The sequence below is a fragment of the Phoca vitulina genome, unplaced genomic scaffold (assembly GCF_004348235.1).
Source record: "Phoca vitulina isolate PV1807 unplaced genomic scaffold, GSC_HSeal_1.0 scaffold2, whole genome shotgun sequence".
Classification (NCBI taxonomy): Eukaryota; Metazoa; Chordata; class Mammalia; order Carnivora; family Phocidae; genus Phoca; species Phoca vitulina.
Window position 1 is genome coordinate 1,806,338 of NW_022589705.1, and position 24,260 is coordinate 1,830,597.

A 24,260-nucleotide genomic window follows, 5' to 3' on the forward strand; every position below is an offset into this window, starting at 1 on the left:
TTTTTTTTTACTTAATTGGAGATGTTTCCATATCAGTTTATAGAACCTCCTTAATCTTTTTCATCCCGTAGAATTTTGAGCATAGTATATTCAACCAGTGTCCTACTGATAAAACTTTGGGTTTCTTGCATGTGTATATTTGTAGATAAATTTTCAGAAACGGAATTGCTGGATTAGAGAATGATGTGCATTTATAATTTTGATTGATATTGCTGATTCATAGCGTTTGACTCTGCTGGCTTCTTCTCAGTGCGGATGAATGTAGTCTCATCTGTGAGTCATTTGGTTTTCCTCTTTCAGTGGTTTCTCTGTATCTCTCTCCTTTTTTCCCTATTACATTGTTCATCTTAATATTTTACAGAGATTAATTATGATACAAAATATTCTCAAATATTTTTTGTCTTTGATTTTCTTTATGATATTTTTCATGCAGAGCTTTTTATTTTTATTCTTTTTTAAAATGTATTTATTTATTTTAGAGAGAGAGAGAGCAGGGAGAGGGGTGGAGGGAGAGGGAGAGAGTGAATCTAGAAGCAGACTCTACGCTGAACGTAGAGCCCAAGTGGGGCTCGATCTTAGGACCCCAAGATCATGACTTGAGCTGAAACCAGGAGTCGGATGCTCAACTGACTGAGCCACCCAGGCACCCCTGGAGCTTTTTCTTTTTCTTTTTTTTTTTTTTTTTTTTAAGATTTTATTTATTTATTTGACAGAGAGACAGCAAGAGAGGGAACACAAGCAGGGGGAGTGGGAGAGGGAGAAGCAGGCTTCCCGCTGAGCAGGGAACCCGACGCGGGGCTCGATCCCAGGACCCTGGGATCATGACCTGAGCTGAAGGCAGACGCCTAACGACTGAGCCACCCAGGTGCCCCTGGAGCTTTTTCTTTTTAATCAGATTGGATTTATCAGCCTTTTTTTAATGGCTTCTGGATTTTGAATCCTAGTCAGCAACAGCTTCTACACTCTAAGATTATAAAGGAATTCTCCCATATTTTCTTCAAGTACATTCTAGAATACTGGGGCACTTTTTCCATATGGCTACTAATTTGCCCCAACACAATTTACTCAATATTTGATCTATACAATAATTTGAGATGGCAGCTTTATCAAATTCTAAATTCCCTTGTGTATTTGGGTGTTATTCTGAACTTTTTTTTTCTTTATTCTGTTAATTTATCAATACCACTCTGTTTTAATTAATTAATTAATTTAATTTTCCAGACTGTGGTTATAGTTTATTTTTTCATATAACTTTAGAATCAGATTGTCTATTAAAAAATCCTGGTGGCATTTTTTCTGGGGGTCACATTAAATTTATGAATTTGTGTAAGGAAAACTGACATCTTTACAATGAGGAGTCTTCCTAACCAAATCGTAACATCTTTTCATTTATTCATATCTCCTTTTGTGCCTTTCAGGGCTATTTTAAAGTTTTCATATAGGTATAGTACATTTCTTTTTAAGATTATTCCTATATTTGTCTCTTGCTATTGCTATTGAAAATGAGGTCTTTTCTTCCTTTTTTTTTTTTAAGATTTTATTTATTTATTTGAGAGAGAAAATGAGCAGGGGTGAGGGGAAGAGAGAGAGAAAGAGAGGGACAAGTAGACTCCCTGCTGAGCACAGAGCCCGAGGTAGGGCTCTGTCCCAGGACCCTGGATCATGACCCTGGATCAGAGCCACCCAGGAGCCCTCTTTTTCCTTTTTAATAGTCTTGCTTATATTAGTGTATGCTACAAATTTAAGTGGCAAGAATACAGAACTGTTTTCCTTTCTTTCGTAATTTTTTTTTAAAGATTTTATTGATTTATTTGACACAGAGAGAGAGACAGCTAGAGAGGGAACACAAGTGGGGGGAGCAGGAGAAGCAGGCTCCCGGCTGAGCAGGGAGCCCGATGCGGGGCTCGATCCCAGGACCCTGGGATCATGACCTGAGCCGAAGGCAGACGCTTAACAACTGAGCCACCCAGGCGCCCCAATCTTTTGTAATTTTTTGAATCATTCATAGAATCATCTCTAGAATTGTCATTGATTTCTTTTGTACTCTAAAAAATATTTACAGATGTTCATACTAGATGGCTCATTTACATCTATAGTACATTAAATGATTTCTATTTTAAATGGAATAACCTTTGAGCTCTCAACAGGATATTTTCCCTACAATTTCTAAAAATAAGAAACTAGTACACATTATTTTACAGGAAAAAAAGTCAATGGTCTAAAACTTAAATATATCACTCAAAATTTAGTTCCAGTTCTTACCAATATTTTTACATACTTATAATCTGTGTGTTGATTGTGATAGTCTGTTTTGAACTGTTTTTATAGTTTGAGTAAAAGGAATAAATTAATGAAAAGTTGCTGGGTCTCCCAGATGGGGCAGATAATGCTGGCTCCTGCCCAGGGGACTACTTTGGTGGGTTGTGTGGGAGAGTACCTGTGAAGCCCTGAGCATATTCTTTCCTTGGCTCTTACTGGTCACCGGGAGGGTGGCAGCTTCGCCCTGCCTGACCTAAAAGGTCCCGTCGCAGATTGAGATATGTAACCTGAATAACTGCAAAGTGCCAACAAGGGTGTCTCTCTTTGGCTGGAAAGCAGCATTCCAAAGAATGCCATCCATTCTCTGTCTCTTCTCTCTTTTCTCCAGGCCTGCTTTGTGAAGAGAACATTGATGACTGTGCCGGGGGTCCCCACTGCCTTAATGGTGGTCAATGTGTGGACAGGATCGGGGGCTACAGTTGTCGCTGCTTGCCTGGCTTTGCTGGAGAGCGGTGTGAGGGGGACATCAACGAGTGCCTCTCGAGCCCCTGTAGCTCTGAGGGCAGCCTGGACTGCATCCAGCTGACCAACGACTACCTGTGTGTCTGCCGCAACGCCTTCACTGGTGAGAGCCTCGCCAGCACCCTCAGCACTCTGCCTCGGAGGGGCCTTGAGAGAGGAAATTGGGCCCCATATGTCACGTCCCAGACCAAGTGAACCTTTTTTCTTACATAGGAAAAACTAGACCAGCTTAATTCAGAGCCCAGTTTTTCCTTAGATCTGTGCTTTATGGATGTTATAGTCCATCTCTGTCTTTTTTGTTTTTCCTGGGATACTTTCTCTTTTGTTATACACTGATGATATCATACTGTAGCAGAAATACGAAAAAAGAAATAGAATGTTGGGAGTGGTTGAGCAAAATAACAGTTTTTAATTGGGGCAAAATACACATAACATAAAGTGTACCATCTTAACCACTTTTAAGTGTACAGTTTAGTGGTATTAAATACATTCCCAGTGCTGGGCTGCCAGCACCAAATCCATCCACAAAACTCTTTCATCTGAGGAAAATAATGTCTTGTGTTCAGAAACCATGCATCTGTTCTGGTTTCACCACCTATCTCCTTTGGCACGTAATGACCTGAGTTACGGGGTAGTCACTGCCACGGTGACCTTCTTTCCATCTCTGGGACCCAGAGAGGATTAGGATCTTCTAGGTCACCTAAGGGGAGGAGGTCTGACTTGAGGTGTGTTTAAGCAAAAACCAGTTCATGAGAGTATGTACTAGAAAGCTACAGAGGTGTGACCTCTCAGCACAGCCAGGAGTTGGCCATGCTCCCAGTCTCTTCTCAAGCTTCTTCTTTTTCATCACAGATCATAAAGATGACCAAGTCCTGCCTCACAATAGGGGCTTGTCATAGGCACTTACTAGTTATTTCTGAAGGCAGGCAGCTTGGTGACTTTGGGGGACTACAGTGGTATCTAACGGTGGCGGTGTCATCAGATGCTCAGACGTCTGCCTGGCATTTCTGGAGTCATTCCAGACTATGCTGTAGTAGTATTTCTTGGGAGTCAGATAATAGGCTACAGTAGTCTCCTTAGTAATAATTTGGCAAGTTGGACTCTGCTATATTGTGAGCCCATCTCTAGACTTCCTTCCTTCCAATTTTAAAGATATGTTACCTTTAAGAACTTTGGTAATTTATGAAGAATGGGAGGGAGTTTGCACTATGGAAGATACCTGGATGCGATAGCAAAAGAGGAACAGTGCATTATGAACGTCATCCCTACTGAGGCAATGCTGGACACAAAGAGTGTGAACAGTCTGTCCTGCAGCCTCATATTAGCCATGAGGTGCTTGGGAAGCCAGAGAAGCAAAACTGACTGCTATTTCTCTCATTGCCTTGGAGGCTTCCTTTATCAGGAAACCCTGACAAGCACTTACAAAGAAAGGGGGAAACAGGAAAGAAGGACTGAAGACCGCCTTGAATTAGGGTCCCACCACCGGGAAGTAGTGGTGATGCGTTGTCCACAGTTGTGATGGAAAAGAATGCCTCGAGCTCCTTGGTTGTGATTATTGCGGGATGCGGTTGCTGTGATGAACGCTGGGGGGCCATCTGTCCCGGAACCCCATGCCCATGTGACGGCTGCTCTTGGGCTGTGGCTGCCGATGTGATTTGAAGAGTCAGGCAACTGTAACCCTTGCCTCTTAACTCTGGCCAAAACTATGCCTGTTTTAACTTCCTTTTGAAAGCCCCTCTTCCCTTGGGCAGCGGCTGCGCTCCTGGTGGGCCCATCTCCTGCTGTTTGCCGGGGGGCGCCCAGCTGTGTCTCCGGGTCTCCCCCTTGGCCCCAGTTGCTTACTTCACTTTATCCTGCAGCGGTGGCCTCGGGATGCCCTCTGTTTTAGAACTGCCTCTAGAGGAAATTAACTCTGGAAAAATTAAGCTGTATTTTAAAGCAGTGCTGATCAGATTACAGAATGGCTAGAAAATGACTGAAAAGAGAGTTTATGGGTGAAAATTCTCTGTAAGCTACCAGTCACCACTTGGATGTGTTGGCCCGGTGTAGCCTCTCCTATGAAGTTGACAGCTTTAACAAAATGCACTGAACAGTTTTGGTAAATGTTTCTTTTGGCTTATGAAAGCTAAAAGTATCTTCAAAAAAATAAAAAAGCTGAGGTGTCCTTTTCTTTTTCTTCTCTTTTTTCTTTCTTTTGGTCGGATTAGAATGATTTTTCACGTCCCTTTCCATCCTGTTTTGTGAGTCTGTTGGGGATGTGTGCCCCGTGTACTTATTGTGTGGGCAAGGCAGATGGGGGTATTGGCCTGAGCCAGTGGCGGTCCAGTGAGTGTTTTCCTCATCTTCTCATGTTCCCTTGGGCTTAGGACCCAGCTCACACCTCTTGCCCCATCCCTCACCACTTGGCTAGCTCCTGTCCCAGCAGCACTCTGTTCAGTAATGTGCAGTTACTACTTTTGCCTTTTAAAACTCCTTTCCATTTTCTGCTTTGAGGTCGTCACTGTGAAACTTTCGTCGATGTGTGTCCCCAGATGCCTTGCCTGAATGGGGGGACTTGTGCTGTGGCCAGCAACATGCCTGATGGTTTCATTTGTCGTTGTCCCCCGGTAAGTGCATTGTTGTCTATTTAAGGGGCATGCTCTTTTTCATACAGTCTGGACAAAGCTGAGATTAAACCTGGTTTTTCCACACTCTATCTGGAACTTTCTTGGTGGGGAGATTTATTAATTTTGGCTCCTTCACAAAAAAGTACTGGAGTTTCCTCCCATTTAAAGCTGTTAAGATACGCCCAGAAACAGTGAGCTCCCTAAATCTGTGACTCTCAGTCTTTAGAAGCACTAAGAGAAATCCACGGGAATTGGTGGAATGTTCCCTTGAAAACAAGACTAGGGTCTCTGGCTTCTGGGTGTGCCGGAGGGTAGTCTTGCCTCCCAGACTGGGGCAGTGTTGGTTGGAAATGCTGCCCTGCTTACATTCCTTAGCAGGTACTATTGGGGAGCAAGCTGCTTGTTACACTAGAAGGAAGCCTATTTTTAGCCATTTGCTGTGCAAATTCTTTGGCCTCTGCGAGAGGCTAAAACCTCCCTAAAATAGAGATCCCTATGTGTGAGGACATACCAAAAGGAAACCTGGGCAGTCACCTTGGTCTGGCTGAGCAGGAAGTAGAAGGATAAAATGACATGGAAAGCTTTTTAGATGCCCCAGACTCTGGAAATAACGTCCCCCTCCCCTGCCCCAAAGCCATTATATGAGTGGTCTAAGGACAGCTAGGGAAGGTGCTTATAGATAACAGTGTCATCTGAGTCTTATCCCACCTATGACCTGTGGATTTAATTCCTGGAAGTGAGCTCTTAACCTGAGAGAATTCTACAGTCATCCCATGGAACCTTCATCCCTGACCTTAGGTTGACTTGAAGAGGCTTCCTCCTAGAACGTGGTGCAGGAGGCCACGTGGAAGGATCTTAGCCATGTGTCTAATCTTTCTCTTTCTGGAGGTGTGGCAGAGAAGGGATTGGGAGGAGAAACGAGGCCCACTGTCCTCATCCGTTCACTGATTTCCACAGGGATTCTCCGGGGCAAGATGCCAGAGCAGCTGTGGACAAGTGAAGTGCAGGAGAGGGGAGCAGTGTGTGCACACGGCCTCAGGACCCCGCTGCTTCTGCCCCAACCCCCAGGACTGCGAATCAGGCTGTGCCAGTAGTCCCTGCCAGCATGGGGGTAGCTGCTATCCTCAGCGCCAGCCTCCTTACTACTCCTGCCAGTGTGCTCCACCGTTCTGGGGCAGCCGCTGTGAACTTTACACGGCCCCCACCAGCACTCCTCCTACCACCTGCCTGAGCCAGTACTGTGCCGACAAAGCTCGGGACGGCGTCTGCGATGAGGCCTGCAACAGCCATGCCTGCCAGTGGGATGGGGGTGACTGTTCCCTGACCATGGAGAACCCCTGGGCCAACTGCTCTTCCCCACTTCCCTGCTGGGATTACATCAACAACCAGTGCGATGAGCTGTGCAACACAGCCGAGTGCCTTTTTGACAATTTTGAATGCCAGGGGAACAGCAAGACATGCAAGTAAGAGTCCAGGGTCCCCAGAAGCTGAGGGAGACTATCACTAACACACCTCAGTTCCTCGTTCTTGCTCCTAACCACTCCAGGGCTTCAGCCCAAGCTGCCTCTGCTTTTCAGACTGGTGCCCTGAGGCCCTCTTCCTGGTGTCAGCCTTGTCCGGTCGCACGCTGCCCTGTGCTCTCCCTTGCTGACAGAGGTCCAGGAATGCTCGTGCACGGCCACCCTCTCTCTGCCTCTCTCTGCATTCTTACCTGCTGCTCTCACGACCTCCTAGGGGAAATAACTTTTGGAAGTGGTGTTACCCATTCCCAGGCAGCCTCTCACACCTGCCTGCAGGATGAATGGAAAGGTCTGTACCTCTCTCTGTTCACCCCATTCCTTTCTTTTAGACAGGGTTTCCCCATCTAGATTTATCAGGAAGCAGAAGCCAGATCAGGCCACTTAACCCTCCTGGTCATTACTGTGGCAGTTACAAGGTGCTTTATGGTTAAAGAGCAACTTTCCTTTTAGCTGTCCCATTTAATTTAATCTCAGTGAGCTCTCAACAACCTTATGAGGCATAGGTACTGTTAATGGTCTTTCCCAGGTGAGGGAACTGAGACCTGGGAGGTTAGAGAACTTGCCAGAGCACATACAGCTATTGCTGACTCCCAAGCTCTTCATTGAGCCAGTGTGGCTCAATGGCATAACTATCAAGGGGTGGGAGTGGGGAGGAGAGTGGAGATGAAATGGTTTGTGCATCGTTTAGGTTTGGGGACTCAATTTCCTTTTCCCAGTATTTGAAAGAGGCTGTATGTGCTCTGGCACAAATTTAAATCTGGTCTCCTGTATGGGACACACCTCTCCCAACATACCTTCCAGAGCTAAGATTCAGTCTTGTTTGGGAAGGAAATGGGCCATTATTGACATGGTCCTCTGCAGAGCCCTGATGGCTCAGTTCCTGGAGGCAACTTTTACTTCCGAAAGCTCATTGTTAACTCACTAGGGATACTGGATAAAAAAAGAGAGGAAGTGTGTACCTGGTTGATTTTTGTTTCAGGTATGCAGCTTTGCTTACAAATCTGACTTAACAATTGTTGATTACCAGCTGCCTGGGGGGCTGCAAGCCCATGCAGCATAGGGGGCACAGTGTTGTTTCTCCTTTGAGGAACACTCACTGATATTGAGTGGTGTAGATGACATGCAGTCTATGCTGTCGGGGATAGGAGATTTGACAAAGGGACTTGATTTGGGCCACAGAAGATAGGTGGGAAAAGCTACAGTAGTTCCAAGTAGAAAACCAAATAGCGCCGCAGTCTATTCTGAACTGTTTCCTTGTTCTCTCCCTCTTCTGATTCCCCCTGCCTAGGTATGACAAATACTGTGCAGACCACTTCAAAGACAACCATTGTGACCAGGGATGCAACAGTGAGGAGTGTGGCTGGGACGGGCTGGACTGTGCTGCCGACCGGCCAGAGAACCTGGCAGAGGGGACCCTGGTTATAGTGGTGCTCATGCCCCCGGAGCAGCTGCTCCAGGACGCCCGCAGCTTCTTGCGGGCGCTGGGCACCCTGCTCCATACCAACCTGCACATTAAACGGGACTCGCAAGGGGCACTCATGGTCTACCCCTATTATGGTGAGAAGTCAGCTGCCATGAAGAAGCAGAGGATGACTCGCAGGTCCCTTCCTGGTGATCAAGAACAGGAGGTGGCTGGGTAGGTTTTGGTTTCTAGACCTCTTGAAGCTTAATTCTTAACTTCTTAAAGCTTGTAAAGCTAAATACTTTGATACACAGAAGAAGTCGTAACTGAACCTATAAAAATGTAGAGCTCAGACAAGTAGAACAGCCCACCAAGTACAACAAACCCATTTGCCAGTACATGTGTTTAAGGGTAAAGGCTTACCTTGGTCTTGGTATCCTGAGAGGTGCGTCAGAGCAAGCAGAAGGCAGGATGTCAGGGAGGTCTCCTCAGATGCCAGAATCCATAACCCTTTGCCACGGTTGCTTCAGATCCATTTAGAACTGACTCTTCTTTTATAGTAATCATTGCCTTTTGTTCAAGGCCCTGCATTTATCATAGAAGTCTCTTTAGTAATCTTGAATCGTTCTGTCATTGCACCCCACTATTTGTTGGTGTATCCCACAACTTTCAACTCTATAGCTAGCTAGGATCCAGATGCAGAGACAAAGGAGAATAAGGACCAGCTTTACCCACTTTCCTCACTTCGTCTTGTGTTGCCTCAGTCAGAAGGTGCAGATTCAGCCAGGCCAAGGAAGGTGAGACATAGTCCAAGTGGGAATTAGTGGTTAGGATCTACGGACAGGATCTTAATTTCTGAGATCTTTCGGAGGCACCCTCACAGAGCTGGAGAGCCCAGTGCTGAAGGTGAGGAGGGAAGGCTCAGATAATCCTTTTTAACTTCACTTGCTTAACTGACCCCCTTCTGTTTTACTCACCATTTCCCTTTTTCCTCTTTTTCCTTGGCATCCCACAGCTCTAAGGTATTTCTGGAAATTGACAACCGCCAGTGTGTTCAAGATTCAGACCAGTGTTTCAAGAACACAGATGCAGCAGCAGCTCTTCTGGCTTCTCATGCCATCCAGGGGACCCTGTCCTACCCTCTGGTGTCTGTCGTCAGTGAGTAGCACTGGTGTTAAGGGGAAAGTTTGGGGCAGGGGAGGCGTTACTTGGGGGCAGTGAGAAAAGGGCACACTTTTCAATGTGCAGCTCTGTTTTTTAGGGCTGGTGAGGTCAATCAGTCCATGTCTTCTAAATGAATTTGGTGCTAATGCTGCGAGATTTATTCAGCACTTTCCCTGTCCCTCTGCACTTCCAGGTGAATCTCTGACTCCAAAACGCACTCAGCTTCTCTATCTCCTTGCTGTGGCTGTTGTCATTATCCTGTTTATTATCCTGCTGGGAGTTATCATGGCAAAACGAAAGCGGAAGCATGGCTCCCTCTGGCTGCCTGAAGGTTTCACCCTTCGCCGAGACTCCAGCAATCACAAGCGTCGTGAGCCAGTGGGACAGGATGCCGTGGGGCTGAAGTAAGATGGTTTGCCAGCAAACTACTATTCACAGTAGTAATAAGCAGGGATAAATCAGAAAGGAGATCTTGTTGAATTATGATTTTAAATTTCAAGCTCTGGCCGCACCACATTACCACACTTGACCATGATTCTGAATTCCTGCTGAATGACTATGAAATAATAGAGTCTGGATGCTTCTGTTGGTACATATTCAAGCGGTGGTGCTCAGCTTTGTTGAGGCGCACTTTTGTTGTAATCTCTTGATCCATGGGAAAGGAAAGGATGTTTACTGAGGCAATGGGACATAAAATACTGCCCATCCTTTCTGGGCCAAGGCCCCTGAAAGTCTTTGAGGATGGCCATGGAAGAAGTATTAAAAACCACTATATTAGTTTATGATATAACCTCTGCTGTTGTTTTTCCCCTTCTTAATCTTGTCCTATCAGAAATCTCTCAGTGCAAGTCTCAGAGGCTAACCTAATTGGCTCTGGAACAAGTGAACATTGGGTTGATGATGAAGGGCCCCAACCAAAGAAAGCCAAGGTAAGCTGGCCATGGTAGAACCACCATTGTCAGTCACTTATCTGGTCACATTTCAGATTTCTGTCCTTTGGTATCCAGAGTGAATGGGAGAAAAGGGTGGTAATCTTTATATGCTACCCAGGCAATGGCTACGCCTGGCTGTCATGAAAGGCAGAAATCGTTAGGTCCTCAATGGCCTTAGGTTTCCTCCATATGTGTTTCAATAAGAACTCTTTAAAAATAATAAAACAAACATGCTTCCTTCCTTAAGAATCATGCTGATGATAGCCAGATAAGAACTGATGTGTATAAAAAGCAATTTCCTTTGTGGCTAGATCTCTCCCTTATCCTCTTTGGATGCTCCTTCTGGAAAGGAAGGTGCAATTACACAGTGGAAGAAAGGCAGTGACCGTTGAGTTTGGAGGTTCTGCATCTTGAGCCCAGGAAATTAAAACCATATAGACATAAGAGGTAGATCAGGCTGAAGCTGATGTGGAAAAGGAGACAATCCATCGATAGCTATACAGGGCTGGGATATGCACATATCCATGATATTCTAAAGCAGCTTGAAGATATGCATGCTTGAGGAATACAGGGATGCAATACCAGATGATGGTTAAGTACATTGCTTTAGTTACAATCAGAACTGAATTCAGATCCAAAACTCTACTACTTGGTAGCTAGAAAATTACTTAACCTCTTTGTACCTAATTGTCATTATCTATAAAATAGGGAGTTGTGAAGATGAAATATGGCAATATGTGTGAAGCATCCTACCCATTTTCTATCACAGTAAATATTCAATAAAAGGTAGCTGCTTTTTAAGTTATGATAGTAATTATTGCCCAACAGATATTTCCCTGGGTGCTTGCTGTGCTCTGGGCCCTGTGTTAAGTACAGGGAAGTGGTATTGAATAAGACATGTTTCCTGTTCTCATGGAACTTACTGTCTAGTGGTAGAGACTGCCATGGAGTGCCTTGTAAGCACTTAACACATAGTCAGTTAAGTAGAGGTAAGCAGAGGGAGCTTTTTGGGACCCACCAGAGGAATTAAAGTCCAATTCTATCTGAAGGCTAGGTAGGAGTTAGACAAAGACTTGGGAAAGGATATGGCAGACAGAGGGGACAACCCAGGCAAAAGTCCAGAAGCAAGGAAGTGGTGCTTTGGGGATCTGTAGATAGCATATTTGGTAGGCAAAATAGATAGCATGTTAAGGCTGAAGCCTGGAGTTTGGGATGGGGAGGTTGGGAGAGTTGTACAGGAGAGGGTGACAGGAACCACTTCCAGCTGGTGTGGATGATGCCCTGGAGGGTGGAGTAGAAGGAGAGAGAAGTGGGTAGAAGACTCTGGACTAGCTCCTTGTCCTCAGTTCCTAATAGAGGGGGCCAGGTCAACAGGGAGTACTGTTTTCCCCTGTCAGGCTGAAGATGAGGCTTTGCTCTCAGAGGAAGATGATGCCATCGATCGACGTCCATGGACACAGCAGCACCTTGAGGCTGCAGATATCCGCAGGACACCATCGCTGGCGCTCACTCCTCCACAGGCGGAGCAGGAGGTGGATGTGCTGGACGTGAATGTCCGTGGCCCAGGTCAGCACCCGCAAGCCTCCCCCTTTCCACCTACCATGCCTGCCCTTGGTTCTGGGTTGTGCCTGTGTTGGCCCCACTTGGTGATATGCCCCCTGCCAATTGCACAGACTAAATCAGCCTGAGGAAATGAATGCTTAGGGAATACAGGCATGCAGAAATTAGAAACCTATGTGAGAAGAAGGGAAGGATTTCACATTGCCTCACGTACAGCATGCTTGGGAATAGATAGGCTGATTATATGGGAAAGATTTTAGTAGGATAGAAAAACAATATCCCAGGGGCGCCTGGGTGGCTCAGTCGTTAAGCGTCTGCCTTCGGCTCGGGTCATGATCCCGGGGTCCTGGGATCGAGCCCCACATCGGGCTCCCTACTCAGCGGGAAGCCTGCTTCTCCCTCTCCCACTCCCCCTGCTTGTGTTCCCTCTCTCACTGTGTCTCTGTCAGATAAATAAATAAAATCTTTAAAAAAAAGAAAAAAAAGAAAAAGAATATCCCAAAGCAGAGGGATAGAAAATTAGTTTAGTTGATACCTTAGTGTATATCATTCTATTAATACTGGACATTTTAAAATGTGGCCCAATTTAAAATAACATTGCACTTAGGAACTTAAACAGGAAGCCTTGTTTAACTTAGAGGAGAGCCCCAGCTTAAAAAGACTCTTACTTTCCCATTACTCTTCACAGAAAGGACATTATCAGAGGAAAAATAGGTGGCAGATGTAAAACTAATTGCCAATTACCACAAGAAGCCCAGGGATTTTTATTTTCCCCCATAAGAATAACTTTATTCAAACGGAACTATTCCAACAGTTGGGCTAATGGAACATTAATGTCCTTCTCCTCCTTGAATACTTTTTGGAAAATTCCTTTCTTACAGATGGGTGCACCCCATTGATGCTGGCTTCTCTCCGAGGAGGCAGCTCAGATATGAGCGATGAAGATGAAGATGGAGAGGACTCTTCTGCCAACATCATCACAGACTTGGTCTACCAGGGTGCCAGCCTGCAGGCCCAGACAGACCGGACCGGTGAGATGGCGCTGCACCTTGCAGCCCGCTACTCGAGGGCTGATGCTGCCAAGCGTCTCCTGGATGCAGGTGCGGACGCCAACGCGCAGGACAACATGGGCCGCTGCCCTCTCCATGCTGCAGTGGCAGCTGACGCCCAGGGGGTCTTCCAGGTAAAGAACAGGAGTAGGGCTGATTCCCCGTGGATCTATCATATTTCCTCTTTGCTAAGGTGCTTAATATCCAATTACATTCATTCAAAAATTCTTTGAGAGAATAGGGTGGGTGGTGGAGTCATGCTTGCTGGATGGGAGAGCAGGAAAAGAATGGCAGCAAACTGACCTAACTCTAACAGCCAGATGGCGATAGAGCCAACAGCAGATCACACCGGGGTTTCTGATTCTTAATTACCACCCTTTTTGATGTGCCAAAATGCCTCCTAAGTGAATAGGTCAGAGGGGAGTGGTCCCTGTTACTAAGCTTCCGACTAGTGTCAGCTTCTTCCTGTAGATGTATCTGACTATATGGGCTTCCAGCTGCTCCTTGGTGGTTTTCTTGACTGGATTCGCAGTGTATTCCTTGTTGCCCTTTTATTTTAGCCGTGTGAGGAAACTGGAAGCATTCTGATTCATCTTAAACTATATACCATAATTGAGGTTGTGGTATTTTCCCACATCCTTCCTTTCTTTAGAAAGTAGAAGACATCACTTTCTATGAGCCATTGTCTCTTGAGCACCCATTTGTTCGTTCATTCATTCAATATTTATTGATTGAGGATGATAGAATCTTGGACACAAAGATAACAAGCATTCCCTGCCCTCCAGAAATTTAGTGTAGCATCAGCTCTGTTGCTCTTGTTTCTTCTCTTAGCTTCATTATCTTCTTTTATCCAGGTGACTCTCTTTTCTGTACTTTCTCATCTTCTAGATTTTGATCCGCAACCGAGTGACTGATCTGGATGCCAGGATGAACGATGGCACTACACCGCTGATCCTGGCTGCCCGCCTAGCTGTGGAGGGAATGGTGGCAGAACTGATCAACTGCCAAGCAGATGTGAACGCAGTGGATGACCATGGTAGGGCCGAGAGGCAGGGAGTCGGACTCTTGCCTGCAAAGCACGCCGTTAAGGGGAAAATCATTACACGATCCTTGAAGAACTGTCCCAGATTTGAATCCACTGTAGATTCTTTCATTCATTTGTTCTTCCTTTCAACATTTTGAGTTCAGAGAACTAAGCCGGTGGGTAGTCCACAGACAAAGATGGGAAGGGATTTTTAGTGAGGGTTCTTGGATCTCAAATCCTGTCTGTGAAAGGCTTGCCTCTGTAGGTTCCCAGGCATACCACGCTCGATATGAGGACTTGTGAACTGACTTCACTAGAGGGTTGTGGGCAATATCTTAAATAGACATTCTGGTGTGTGATAGATAGATTCTTGTCCTCAGTGTGGGATTCTATCAGGTGGAGGACGTGGGTACCATAGACAAATGATCCTACATGTCTTCTGAAGGCTAGACAACCTGTATTAAAGTATTTCTAGAACAGAAGAAAAGTAAGATAATACTTGGTTTTTTTCCCATGGGCCCCCACAGACAACTGGCTTGCTGTTCTCTGGGAAGTTCGAAGTTTCCTTGTATAAGTCATGATGTTTCTTTATACTGTAGGGACATGTCCCTCTACTCTGTCTGCTTATAAAAATGTTTTTCCCTGCAGGGAAATCCGCTCTTCACTGGGCAGCTGCTGTCAATAACGTGGAGGCAACCCTTTTGCTGTTGAAAAATGGGGCCAACCGAGACATGCAAGACAACAAGGTACAGTCTGGGCTCTGAGCTGGAGGGCAGACTTAGCAGTGCCTTCCCTTTTCTCCTATAGTTCCTCTTGTGATGAGTTTAGACAAAGAGGAACGCAGGGTGGACAGGAACTGGCTCCGAAGAACTTGAGGGGAGAGTATTGGGCTTACCCAGGGAAGTGTCAGGAGTGAACCCTCTGCCTCCGCAGTACTCAGTCTAAAGCAGGCCGTCTTATAAATAATGTCAGTGTAGCCTTCTCTGCCTTTCTCTTCTTTGACATTGCTCTTTTTTTTTTTTAATTTTTTTTTTATTATGTTATGTTAGTCACCATACAGTACATCATTAGTTTTTGATGTAGTGTTCCATAATTCATTGTTTGCGTATAACACCCAGAGCTCCATGCAATACATGCCCTCCTTGATACCCATCACTGGGCTAACCCATCCCCCCACCGCCCTCCCCTCTAAAACCCTCAGTTTGTTTCCCGGAGTCCATAGTCTCTCATGGTTCGTTTTCTCCTCTGACATCCCCCCCTTCATTTTTCCCTTCCTACTCCCAGTGTCCTCTGTGCTATTCCTTATGTTCACAAATAAGTGAAACCATATGATAATTGACTTTCTCTGCTTGACTTATTTCATTTAGCATAATCTCCTCCAGTTCCATCCATGTTGATGCAAACGTTGGGTATTCATCCTTTCTGATGGCTGAGTAATATTCCATTGTATATATGGACCTATCCAACAAGAGGATCTAACAATTGTAAATATCTATGCCCCCAACATGGGAGCAGCCAACTACGTAAATCCACTGTTAAACAAATAAAGAGTCATATTGATAATAATACGTTAATTGTAGGAGACCTCAACACTCCACTCTCAGCAATAGCCAGATCATCTAAGCAGAAAATCAACAAAGAAAAGAGCTTTGAATGACACACTGGACCAGATGGACCTCATAGATATATACAGAACATTCCACCCTAAAACAACAGAATACTCATTCTTCTCGAGTGCACACGGAACTTTCTCCAGAATAGACCACATACTGAGTCACAAATCAGGTCTCAACCGATACCAAAAGATTGAGATTATTCCCTGCATATTCTCAGACCACAATGCTTTGAAACTGGAACTTAATCATAGAAAAAATCTGGAAGAAATTCAAACACTTGGAAGTTAAAGACATTGCTCTTTCTCCTCTTCTCTGTTCTGCTTATGCTCACTTCCTTTTCTCTTGTTCATTTTCATTTTCTTTGCTGTGGCTCTTGTTTTCTGTTCTTGGACACCATGGGTGTTTTCCTGTTTGCTTTTCTTCCTCTGAGTCTTAGGTCATGTTTCCCCTCTCTTGCTCATCTTATCTTGTGTATTTCCTCTTTTCCCTTATTTTAATTCTTTCTTGAACATGTTTTGTTTCCTTTTGCTTTTGCTTCCCCTTATTTTTCCGCTTTAGGTTCTTCCCCTCCTACCTTTCTTATTTCTAACTTCCTTTCCTCTTAGAACCCTATTTTGATAAGCTCAGTGCTCTTTTAAGCAAATCTCTGGCTCAAGGGCATGCTTTATTTCACATATTCCTAACTAAGGAGACATCACCTGCAATGGGGCAAAACTGGTTCTTGGGGAAGGGTGAAATAATCGTACTCTTTTTATGTATAAAGCCACAGATATCCAGTCCGTACACAGGCAAATAGACATTCTATCTGTGGTATTAAAATTTCATACAGGGAGGCAGTTAGAAAAAAAATGTCTATGGGGATGATAATAACAAAGTTTCAGAAACACTGGCATATTCTCAAGAGTGTTGCTAATTTTACTGTGCTATGTGGGCCTTTTCTGTAGGAAGAGACACCTCTGTTTCTTGCTGCCCGGGAGGGAAGCTATGAAGCAGCCAAGATCCTGTTAGACCATTTTGCCAATCGGGACATCACAGACCACATGGATCGTCTTCCCCGGGATGTGGCTCGGGACCGCATGCACCATGACATTGTGCGCCTCCTGGACGAGTACAATGTGACGCCAAGCCCTCCAGGCACTGTGCTGACTTCTGCCCTCTCACCTGTGATCTGTGGGCCCAACAGATCTTTCCTCAGCCTAAAGCACACCCCAATGGGCAAGAAGCCTAGGCGGCCCAATACCAAGAGTACCATGCCCACTAGCCTCCCTAACCTTGCCAAGGAGGCCAAGGATGCCAAGGGTAGTAGGAGGAAGAAGTCTCTGAGTGACAAGGGTCAGCTGTCTGAGAGCTCAGTGACTTTATCCCCTGTTGATTCCTTAGAGTCTCCTCACACATATGTTTCTGACACCACATCCTCTCCAATGATTACATCCCCTGGAATCTTACAGGCCTCGCCCAACCCTCTGTTGGCCACTGCTGCCCCCGCTGCCCCAGTCCATGCACAGCATGCACTGTCTTTCTCTAACCTGCATGAAATGCAGCCTTTGGCTCATGGGGCCAGCACCGTGCTTCCCTCTGTGAGCCAGCTGCTGTCCCACCACCACATTGTTCCCTCGGGCAGTAGCAGTGCGGGGAGCTTGAGTAGGCTCCATCCTGTCACTGTTCCGGCAGATTGGATGAACCGCATGGAAATGAATGAGACCCAGTACAATGAGATGTTTGGTATGGTTCTGGCTCCAGCTGAGGGCACGCATCCTGGCATAGCTCCCCAGAGCAGGCCGCCTGAAGGGAAGCATATAACTACCCCTCGGGAGCCTTTGCCCCCCATTGTGACTTTCCAGCTAATCCCCAAAGGCAGTATTGCCCAACCGGCAGGTACTCCCCAGCCTCAGTCCAACTGCCCTCCTCCTGTTGCAGGCCCCGTGCCCACCATGTACCAGATTCCAGAAATGGCTCGTTTGCCCAATATGGCTTTCCCCACTGCCATGATGCCCCAGCAGGATGGGCAGGTTGCTCAGACCATTCTCCCAGCCTATCATCCTTTTCCAGCCTCTGTGGGCAAGTATCCCACACCACCTTCACAGCATAGTTATGCTTCCTCAAATGCTGCTGAGCGAACACCCAGCCACAGTGGTCACCTGCAGGGTGAGCATCCTTACCTGACACCATCCCCAGAGTCTCCTGACCAGTGGTCAAGTTCATCACCCCACTCTGCTTCTGACTGGTCAGATGTGACCACCAGCCCTACCCCTGGGGGTGCTGGAGGAGGTCAGCGGGGACCTGGAACACACATGTCTGAGCCACCACGCAGCAACATGCAGGTTTATGCATGAAAGAGTCTGCCTCCAGTGTAGGAACAGAACTGCCTATTGTAAATGCTGCTGAGGAACAAATGAAGGTCATCCGGGAGAGAAATGAAGAAATCTCTGGAACCAGCTTCTGGAGGCAGGAGAAAGAAGATGCTTTTATCTTTTAGGTAATGCAAGGGAAGCAATTTTGTCAGCTTCACTGGGTATCTGCAGGATTTGGGGTTGGGGGAACATGGCTCCTTTTAATCTCTTACCCAACAAGCCAAGTTTGTGGAAATGCAAAACGAATATAAGACTTGGGACCATGTTTACTCTTTTCTATTTGGAGAAAAGAATGGATGCCTGTCATAGCCCAGACATTCTTGCAGCTTGGACTGCATTTTAAGCCCTGGGGGCTTCTGCCATATCCATGAGAAGATTCTACAGTATGGTCCTTTTGGAAACTGTACCCTGGAATTCTGCCTACGTTGACCTGTCTCATTTTATCTTCCTTGGAAATTCTTTTGACTTCATTTGGTGCTTTAATTTTTGCACCTCTCTGTGGTTGTGCACCCCTGCCCCCAGCATGTTGGAGTGCAAGACCTTTGTGCTTTTAGTCATTCCTGCTCTGGAAAGCAACTTCAGCCTCCTTTCTCTTCTTTTCCCAGTGTCCCCAGGAGTATCACAGGGTTTGCTTTGGTTATGGTTCTCAGCATACACCTTTCAAGTATGTTTATTTAGAAAACGAATCTCTTGCAGTTTCCTACATAATATCGTTCCTACAAGAGGAAGGGGAGCAAGATAGTTTTCCTTGAACCCATTCTGGGACAGAAGACCCTTTCAAGAGACTGCATGCAGGGTTTTACCTAAACCTTACCAGGAAGAAGGATGAGAATTGGCCTGTTTTTCCATTTGTGGGCCTAGTCAGTGTGAAGTTTTATCATTGGCAGTGCAGGTACTGTGACCCCCCCCTTAAAAAAAAAAAAAAGATTCGGAATGTTGGAATTACTAAGAGATAAGCCAACTCATGTGAGAAGTGGTTACCCACTATCAAGTCCCTTTCCTTCCTGCCCAGCATTCCACTGATGGCCCGTGTGAAACACATTTGTTCCCAGATCTCAGAACCCCCGGCCCGCTTCACTCATTCATCCAGCAGGGGAAGCTAGCCTTAGCTGTTGAGCCTTTCCTTCCAGATATCTCCATAGAAGAAGATGCCTCAAAGGATGCTCCCTCACCACGGAGAACTGAACTCTGCTCGGCTCAAGGGACCCCATGACAGCTGTGTTCCTTTTGTGGGGGGATTGCAGTCTCCACCTCCTGAGTCTGTTTCTGACCGCACGCCTGCTCACCAGTCTTCCTTCCACACCGTGTGCTTGGAGTTACCCGCACACCCAAGTAGGTTCTTGCCAAACACACGGACTTGCTATGTTCAAGCTCCAGAAACAGAAAGCTGGCCTGGTTTTGTAGGGCCCAAGCCAGCCCTATAAGAAGGCTGGAACCATGCGGCAGCCCTTGCTATGTTTTTGCTACCATTCCTTTTCCGTCATGGCAGGTCATGACATTCCCTTTTAAGCCACTAACATAGAAACTTACCGGGACATTTTCCTTTCCCAGAGTCACCTTCTAGATGATGATGGACAATGAAAGACTTACTGTCTTTGTCATGCTCATGCTCAGATTGTGATTATATTATACTTGAGTCTGCTCTCTGTATTTGTGGTCTTGGCACCTTCCGTGACCCTCTGTCGAGGGCAGAAGCATTCTAGTCAATACTAGAAATAGGAGGAAAACAGTTTTCTTCCTCTTCTCCCTGAGTCAGCTAATAGTTGGTCCTGTGACCACGCTGTCGTCTCTACCTGGTGCTATGATGTCATGACACCTGGGAAATTAGTTCTGCTGGGGCATTTTGTAGATATTGACAGGTGAATTTCCTACTCTGTTTTAGGTTTGAATGATAATCTTCGTTCCTGCCTTGGCTGGGAGTGCCCATCAGAGCATCCCACTTAACCTGATTTATCTGTCTGTGGCCCCATATGGAACCCCTATGTGTCTGTTAACCTGGCAGTCTACAAATGTTCTGGGTTGGTTTTGTTTTGTTTTTTTTTCAGTCCTGCCCAAGTTCATTGAACCAACAAAAATAATTTGTTCTGCCCCAGTATGAGCAGACTGTTCATTCTGTATTTTATTCTCTCACATGGCAACTCTACCAGCCCTTTCATAGCGTATAACATTTTATCTTCTGAATGGTGACTGTCTACCTTGGACACATTGTTGATTCACAATGGGGAGAACCTCTCTGCGTGGACCACTATGGACCCCACCACATCTGCCCTTTCTTCATCCTGTCTCATCACCACTTCCTGAAAGTATCAGCCTCTGACCCAACAGCTTGGCTCCTCTATAGCTTCCTCCCTCCCCAACCACAGTGTCAGCCTGACTTGCTTGTTTCTCTTTCTTGGGATCCTTTGGGTTTGGGGGAAGGGACTGGGAAAACTGCCATTACAGACAACTGGCTTCAGTGATGAAGGGGAAGACACTGCCTTTCAAGCATTTATCAATCCCTTAGATTTTAAGAACCCTTGAGTTGTATAGTGCCTAATAAAAGAGAAGGTGAGATGGAGAATCACTTTCTCAGTGGGGTTCTGAATTAGAGACTAAGTTTTTATAGGCCATATCTTTTATGCCATGTATAGGTCACCCCCCCCATTTTTGGTTTATTTTTATTTTTATAAATTCTTCCTCTGACTCCTCTTCTATCTGCCTTTGGGGATAGATTTTTCTGTTCGTTTCTTCTGTTTTGTGTTAAGCATCATTTTCTGACTTACATGATGGTGAGGGAGGGAAAGGTGTAAGGGAAAGAGAGAGTGAAAGACGTTGATGTAAGCAGTCAGCCATGATGCTCAAGCCCATTACACCATCTTATTATTACATTTGCTGGTACACAATTCTTGCATAGAAAAGAACCAAAGGTATAATGTTTTGTTGGCAGGCAGTTTGGAGATTTTGGTTTTAACCAACACATTGAATGTATGATGACTATTTGAGAGGACACAATTATATGACCTGACGCTCCCACTTGTAACTGTTTGGTACTATGGCTCCTTCCTTGTGTACATTTCTCTTAAAAGTGATATTATATCTGTTTGTATGAGAAACCCAGTAACTAAGAAAAATGACTGCATGTTCCTAACTATGACATAGTAAGGAAAATGCACAATGTTTTTACTTTTCAAAGTTTCATTCTAAAGTAGTTAAGATGAAATTTATATGAAAGCATTTTTATCACAAAATAAAAAAGATTACATGTCAAGTTCTGTGGCATTGCAGTTTTTATTTTCCATTCCTGTGTCCCAGGTCTTGCGATGATATACCTGATGATGTCAGAATTTGCTGAGAGAGAAATAATTTTCTTTTCGTTCTGAGTCCCCCAAACCCCAGCACTAGGTTTCTTTTTTTCTTTCTCCAGTCAGATTGCAAAGAAATGCTTTTGAGGAAAAAACTTATGTCAAACAGGAAGCATCACAAGACAGAGTCACTTTTTTGTGCACTAGTTGGTGACACATAGACACTAGCCCAGGACAGAGGGCCTTCCAGTAAAGATGGAGAGTGTTTGCTAAAGCCAGAACTGAAAAGTGGGGTCTAACTAATAATACTGATGTTGCTGTTACCTAAACCGTTAACTTGCAGTATTGTTCCTCAAAGTAAATTTTATATAGAATTTCAAATCTACAATTCCAAAATAGTATTTTGCCTATAAATATGTTACCAAGTTCCTTTATACATTTACTTGTAAAAGTCAAGCAGGGAGACATTTGAACACAAATATTTGACACTGGTGGTATTTATGGCATTAGCGGTCTTATATCAACTTTAGCATTGAGTTTATTTCCATATTCTGTTAGCTTTGCAGAAACTTCTGAATCACACATATGTAATTCTAAATGGCAGAAGTATTTGTTGAAATGACTGGAAATCTTACGATATGCTTCAATTAAATAGTTGAAGAAGCATTATTCAAGATCCGCACAAATATGTTTTAACACAACTGATAGCGCATATTGGTTATCCTGAGAGCATTGTAATTTCATACAAAACACATTTAAGTCTTCATGTTAGGTTTCGTAATGGTGTAAAAGGAAAATGAATGTGAGAGCTAAGGAATGATTTGCCCAAGCCTGGTCCTCTGGAGGCTGGGATCTCAGAGCTGGACTTGCCTCCTCAGACAATTTAGGAGCTGAGACTTGGCTGGAAACCTGCTTCTATGGATCTGAGCTGCAGGCTACTAGCTCGTCACCACATCCTACCCCTGCAATTGCAAGCCCAGAAACCTAGCCCTTGATTGTGGCGGAAGGATGCAGGCCTCTCCCAACTATGAAATCCAAGCAGGGAGAGCAGGGCTAGAGGCCAAAAGCTGCCACATCACACAGTAGACTTGGACACCAGGCCACAGTCATGCCAGGGGAGGGACTGGTGCTTCCCTCAGTCGTGCAGCTCAAAAGCCTCACAGCCCAAGGAGAGGGGGCCGAGTTCCTCTTTCAGAACGCAACGAAGACAGCAACCACCCTTAATGCCTGCACACAGTCCAAGATGCGATGGGCAGTGGGGGGACCGAGCTTGTGCCCTGCCCTGCCCTGCTTCTGCCAGCTCTCCCCATAAACCCTGCTCTGGGTCAGCTATGCATGTGCCTGGCTCCATCTCCTCATCTGCCTGACAGTGTTTTTAAAACAAAATGAGAATCCAGGGCTTGCAAGAGCCCTGAAGAGAGAGAGGGTGCATGTGAAGTGTGTGAGTAGGTGAGGAGGTGTAGGTGTGTGTGTTTGTGAAACAGAAAATACAACTTTTCTTTTGACTTATAGCTTAGCAAAACACATCAAAAACATTTACAGCAGTCAAGTCCTGCCTGCCAAGTGTGGGCAAACTCCAGTCGGGATAATTCAAGAAAGGCTTACTTACGGAAGGACTACTTAGGAAGCGTGCATGGGTGAGGTGTAAGGGAACGCTAGGAGGCGGAGCAGAGAGTGCCGGCTCGCACAGCGGAGCTATGACTGCTGGGTCCGAAGGGATGAGGCCAGGAGAGGTTATTGGAACCCGGAAGGAGACCTGTAGAGCAAGTGACCTCAAGAAGAGCTGTGACGTCTGTCCGGGAGCGCAGCGAACCCCAGGTCCCTTCACAAGGAGGAAGCCAGGGAATGATCTCATTCTGCTCTCATTCCCCACTCCACTCCCACCCAGACTTCCTATCTGCTGAAGCCAAATGGAAGTCTGGAAATACAGGAGCCTGTGGAATTTGATCCATCGATAAGTGTCAGCTTCCTGGGGTGAAGAGCTTGGTAGAGAAAGGAAGAGAGTGGACCTGCAGGTGCAAACCTATCCTTATCCAAAACATTCTCCCTACAGCTAGCACATTTCTAAGAAAGTTCTACTGGCGGCCTGCCATTGATGTGTCAAGGCAGGAAACACAAAGTAAAAGGAATTATGTATTGATAATCCCGACTCAACTTCTTTTCCTGATCTCCTAGTGTGTTTCTTCACCACCTTGGCTTTGAGCACTCAAAATGAAGACAATCATTAGCAGTAGGAGGGACAGATTATGGTACCTCCTCTCAATGGAATACTACACAGAAATGAAAAAGAAAACATGCAGCCATATGAAGAATTGTCATTGATGTAATGTTGAGCAAATTAAGCCAGACACAAAAGAATACATTCTGTGTGACTCCATGATACACGTTCAAGAAAAATGAACCAGTGGCAAATAGGGATCGGAATACTGGATGTTCTTCCGGGAGAAGGGTCTTGAGAAAAGGGCAAGAAAAATCTTTCTGGAGTCTGAAAATATCTTGACCTGGGTGGTGATTGCATAAATGTATACATATGTACAGTTTTGTATAAAATACGCTTAGGATTTGTGCATTTCACTTAGGTAAATTGGACTTCAATAAAACATATATATAGTAAACTGACAGAAATGTATAAACACCTAATATAAAAGTTATAATATATAATTATATATATTTTACATCATAAAATGTTAATTGTTATCATATTTAGTTCAGATGTTTAATGATGATATACATATAGCAAATCCTGTATTTCCCTCTCATTCCATTCCCCTCCCTCTCTTCCTCCCTCTTTCCATTCCCAGTTACTTGATTTCATAAATTTGGTTTGTGGGGATTATTTTATTCTTAAAAACATTGTTATGTGCAATAGCTAATCCATGAAAGAAATATATTCTCTGTGCAATTGTATAAAATGTGGGATTGCATAATTGCAAACTTAATTTGAGGTGAGCCCGCTGTTGGCTAGCTGAGTAGG

The 24,260-nt window shown here is 45.2% G+C and overlaps 1 protein-coding gene across 1 annotated transcript in view; it reads left to right on the top strand.

The window, feature by feature from the left end:
- Positions 1-21,252, top strand: part of NOTCH2 (notch receptor 2) — a 169,775-nt gene extending 148,523 nt beyond the window's left edge. Inside the window, exons 23-34 of the mRNA XM_032420428.1 lie at positions 2,648-2,884; positions 5,275-5,387; positions 6,345-6,850; positions 8,196-8,543; positions 9,325-9,467; positions 9,667-9,877; positions 10,306-10,402; positions 11,803-11,971; positions 12,847-13,148; positions 13,903-14,050; positions 14,687-14,784; positions 16,599-21,252. Of these exons, the coding sequence (XP_032276319.1) occupies positions 2,648-2,884; positions 5,275-5,387; positions 6,345-6,850; positions 8,196-8,543; positions 9,325-9,467; positions 9,667-9,877; positions 10,306-10,402; positions 11,803-11,971; positions 12,847-13,148; positions 13,903-14,050; positions 14,687-14,784; positions 16,599-17,987 (3,761 nt within the window). The 3' untranslated portion in view covers positions 17,988-21,252. The remainder of the gene's footprint in view (positions 1-2,647; positions 2,885-5,274; positions 5,388-6,344; positions 6,851-8,195; positions 8,544-9,324; positions 9,468-9,666; positions 9,878-10,305; positions 10,403-11,802; positions 11,972-12,846; positions 13,149-13,902; positions 14,051-14,686; positions 14,785-16,598) is intronic.
- The last annotated feature ends 3,008 nt before the right edge of the window (positions 21,253-24,260 follow it).